Raw genomic sequence first — 2,500 nt, 5'->3', positions numbered from 1 at the left:
GGAATCCGAAACACCTTTGTCTGTCTGTGGATGGTAAACATTGGCGATGATTAGAGGATAATCCCCTAGGGAGGCGCGAAGGTCGTAGTTGAAGCCAAATTGCTTCAATTTTATCATGGTATAGATCTTCCAGAACGGTATACTTTAGCCCTTTCTTGATGTAGGTACAAACTCCTCCATGGATTACGTCTATCCTGTCTCTCCTCACTAAATTATACCCGGGAATACTGACGACGTTGTCGTGAATGTGGTCCCGCAACCAGGTCTCAGTCATGCAGGCAATATCCAAATTTGCATTTGTAATAACATCAGAGACTTCATCCAGTTTTGGGGCCAAAGACATTACGTTCGACAATAAGACAGATGGAACGTAGACTTTCCTCGCTCCTTGTTGGTCTTGTTGTGATAGAGAGATGGTCACACAGTTAGCTTTATTTCGGTGTCGCAGGGAGCTTCATGAATGATTGATTCGGTTAGTTAGCTGCACTTCAATGGAATAGCGACATCTGTTTTCTCTTTCCTTTGCTCGGCGGCCGGCTCTTTTCCCCCTAAAACAGGGCCACACTCACCTAACATCCTTAGAACGACTTCGAAGCTGGTAAATCGCCATAAAACTTAAAAATATGTACAAATTTACGATAAAATATACGAAGCCAAAAAGTGCAGCCAAGCACCGTGCATTACATAACCGAAGAATTTAGGTGGTGAATTTAATATCACAGTTCTGACAGTCTCTTGCGTGACAAGACCAAACTCGGAAAATGTGCAAGTTGACGGCACAGACAGAGAGGCACGTGACAGCTGTATTGTAGGGGATTCCATTCCAGACCTCAGGTTGTTGACTTTTCCAGAAAAGTAGGCCATAAACCTGTTTGCCAAATCTAAAGACGACGTATGAGTAGGAAGGGTAGATACACCTTGAGGCTTAAATAATCCATCTATGAACTTAAACAGCTTACGTTGATCAGAGTTTGATATCTTGTCTCTGTAATAAAACTGTTTTGCATTTTCAAGTGCATCATAGTATACCTTTGAAGTTTCCATAAAGATCAATTTATGTACCTGAAGACCAGTAGACATCCAATTTCTTTCACTGCTGCGCTTGTTACGTTTCAGGTCACGCAGCTGATCAGTATACCACGGAGAGTGAGGTCTACTGGTGATGGAACGGGTCAGCACAGGTGCATGAACATTAAGCAAATTGCTTAGATCATTGCAATATTGATTGACCAAGGATGATAAATCAGATGCTGGACTGCAAATCAGAGGAAGTGATGAGATGTCGTTACCGAATTTCAGATGATCAATCTGCTTTATCTTACGATGTGTCATTGAAATTTTCAGTGCTTTAGGACGTGGGATGTCCAGTTGACATGTGATGACAGCATGGTCGGACGGTAGCTCTACAGATGTACGCACATTTGAAACAAGATTGTCTTCAGAACCAGAGATGATCAAGTCAAGTGTATGACCCTTTTTGTGAGTTACGGAGTTGACATGCTGTTGGAGAGCTGCAGAATCGAGTAGATCTTTAAAAATCTCAACATCTTGGTTACTAGTTTCCATGTGTAAATTGAAATCACCAGTAATAAGGCAGGTACCTTGAGAAGAAGAAAGGTCCTCAATAAGGCACGAAAAATCGTCAAAAAACATGGAATGAGTGAGTTTGTTTTTTGATGAAGGAGGAGGACTGTAGACAGAAATAAGACGCAATGCTCTGTTTCCAAAATTGACGTTGATGTCAAGGCATTCCATTGCTTTATAATTTGGTGTCGAATTTTTAGCGATAGTGAAACCTTTACGTCCAATAGCTGCAACGCCACCGCCATGTCTACACTTTCTTGGGACGTGTACAATGTCATAGCCTATTAGCGTGTTGGAAATATCAGAAATAGTCCTGTTATCGCGGTCATCGCCGTTTAGCCAGGTCTCAGTGATTACCATAATATCAACATGGTTAGTTATAATGAAATCGCATAATGTTGTAATCTTGTTGTTTATCGAGCGAGCATTCCACAGGGCAAAAGCGGCCTTTGGGGAATAGGAAGCAGGAGTACAATTGCGAGTTCCAATTCTAATTAGGTTGGCATAGTTGACTTGCTTTTTAAATAACGAAGATTGAATTAGCATACGTTGATTCCAAGAAGAAACAAACTTCGGCGAATAAAACTCCTGATATCCTGCAGAATACTTTCCATTTCCAAGAACAGTAGCAATAGGTTGTTGTTTCTTGGCTCCACTTCTGCAACCCCGTGAAGTAACCCTTGCAATTCCAAGTGATTTAAACTTGTTCCAAATCTCAGCGCTCGGTCTCGGGACATAGTTCTGTCCGAGTGCACTTCCAAAAATACGCCAAAGCGATGATCTAGAGTAAAAGGCCATCTGGAGAAACACTATAGAAGCCTATTAGAATGTGATAAAAAATATAAAACAACTCATAAGAAGTAAAAATATTGAAAAAATACGGAGCGATGATAAGTGATGTGCAGCCACTGAGGCG

The 2,500-nt window shown here is 41.3% G+C and overlaps 1 protein-coding gene across 1 annotated transcript; it reads right to left on the bottom strand.

Annotated features, from left to right (window-relative positions):
- Window positions 1-633: 633 nt before the first annotated feature.
- On the bottom strand, window positions 634-2,382 carry LOC138025782 (uncharacterized). The gene has a single exon (XM_068872945.1). It carries the CDS (start codon window positions 2,380-2,382, stop codon window positions 634-636), a length of 1,749 nt encoding a protein of 582 aa, XP_068729046.1.
- Between the last annotated feature and the right edge of the window lie 118 nt (window positions 2,383-2,500).

This window comes from Montipora capricornis, chromosome 12 (assembly GCF_036669925.1).
Source record: "Montipora capricornis isolate CH-2021 chromosome 12, ASM3666992v2, whole genome shotgun sequence".
In the NCBI taxonomy this organism is placed as follows: Eukaryota; Metazoa; Cnidaria; class Anthozoa; order Scleractinia; family Acroporidae; genus Montipora; species Montipora capricornis.
This window is presented reverse-complemented; position numbering and strand designations above follow the sequence as displayed.

What these genes read in the sequence shown, in the direction of transcription:
- LOC138025782 (XM_068872945.1), bottom strand. Translation starts at nt 2,382, where the DNA reads ATGGCCTTTTACTCTAGATCATCGCTTTGGCGTATTTTTGGAAGTGCA.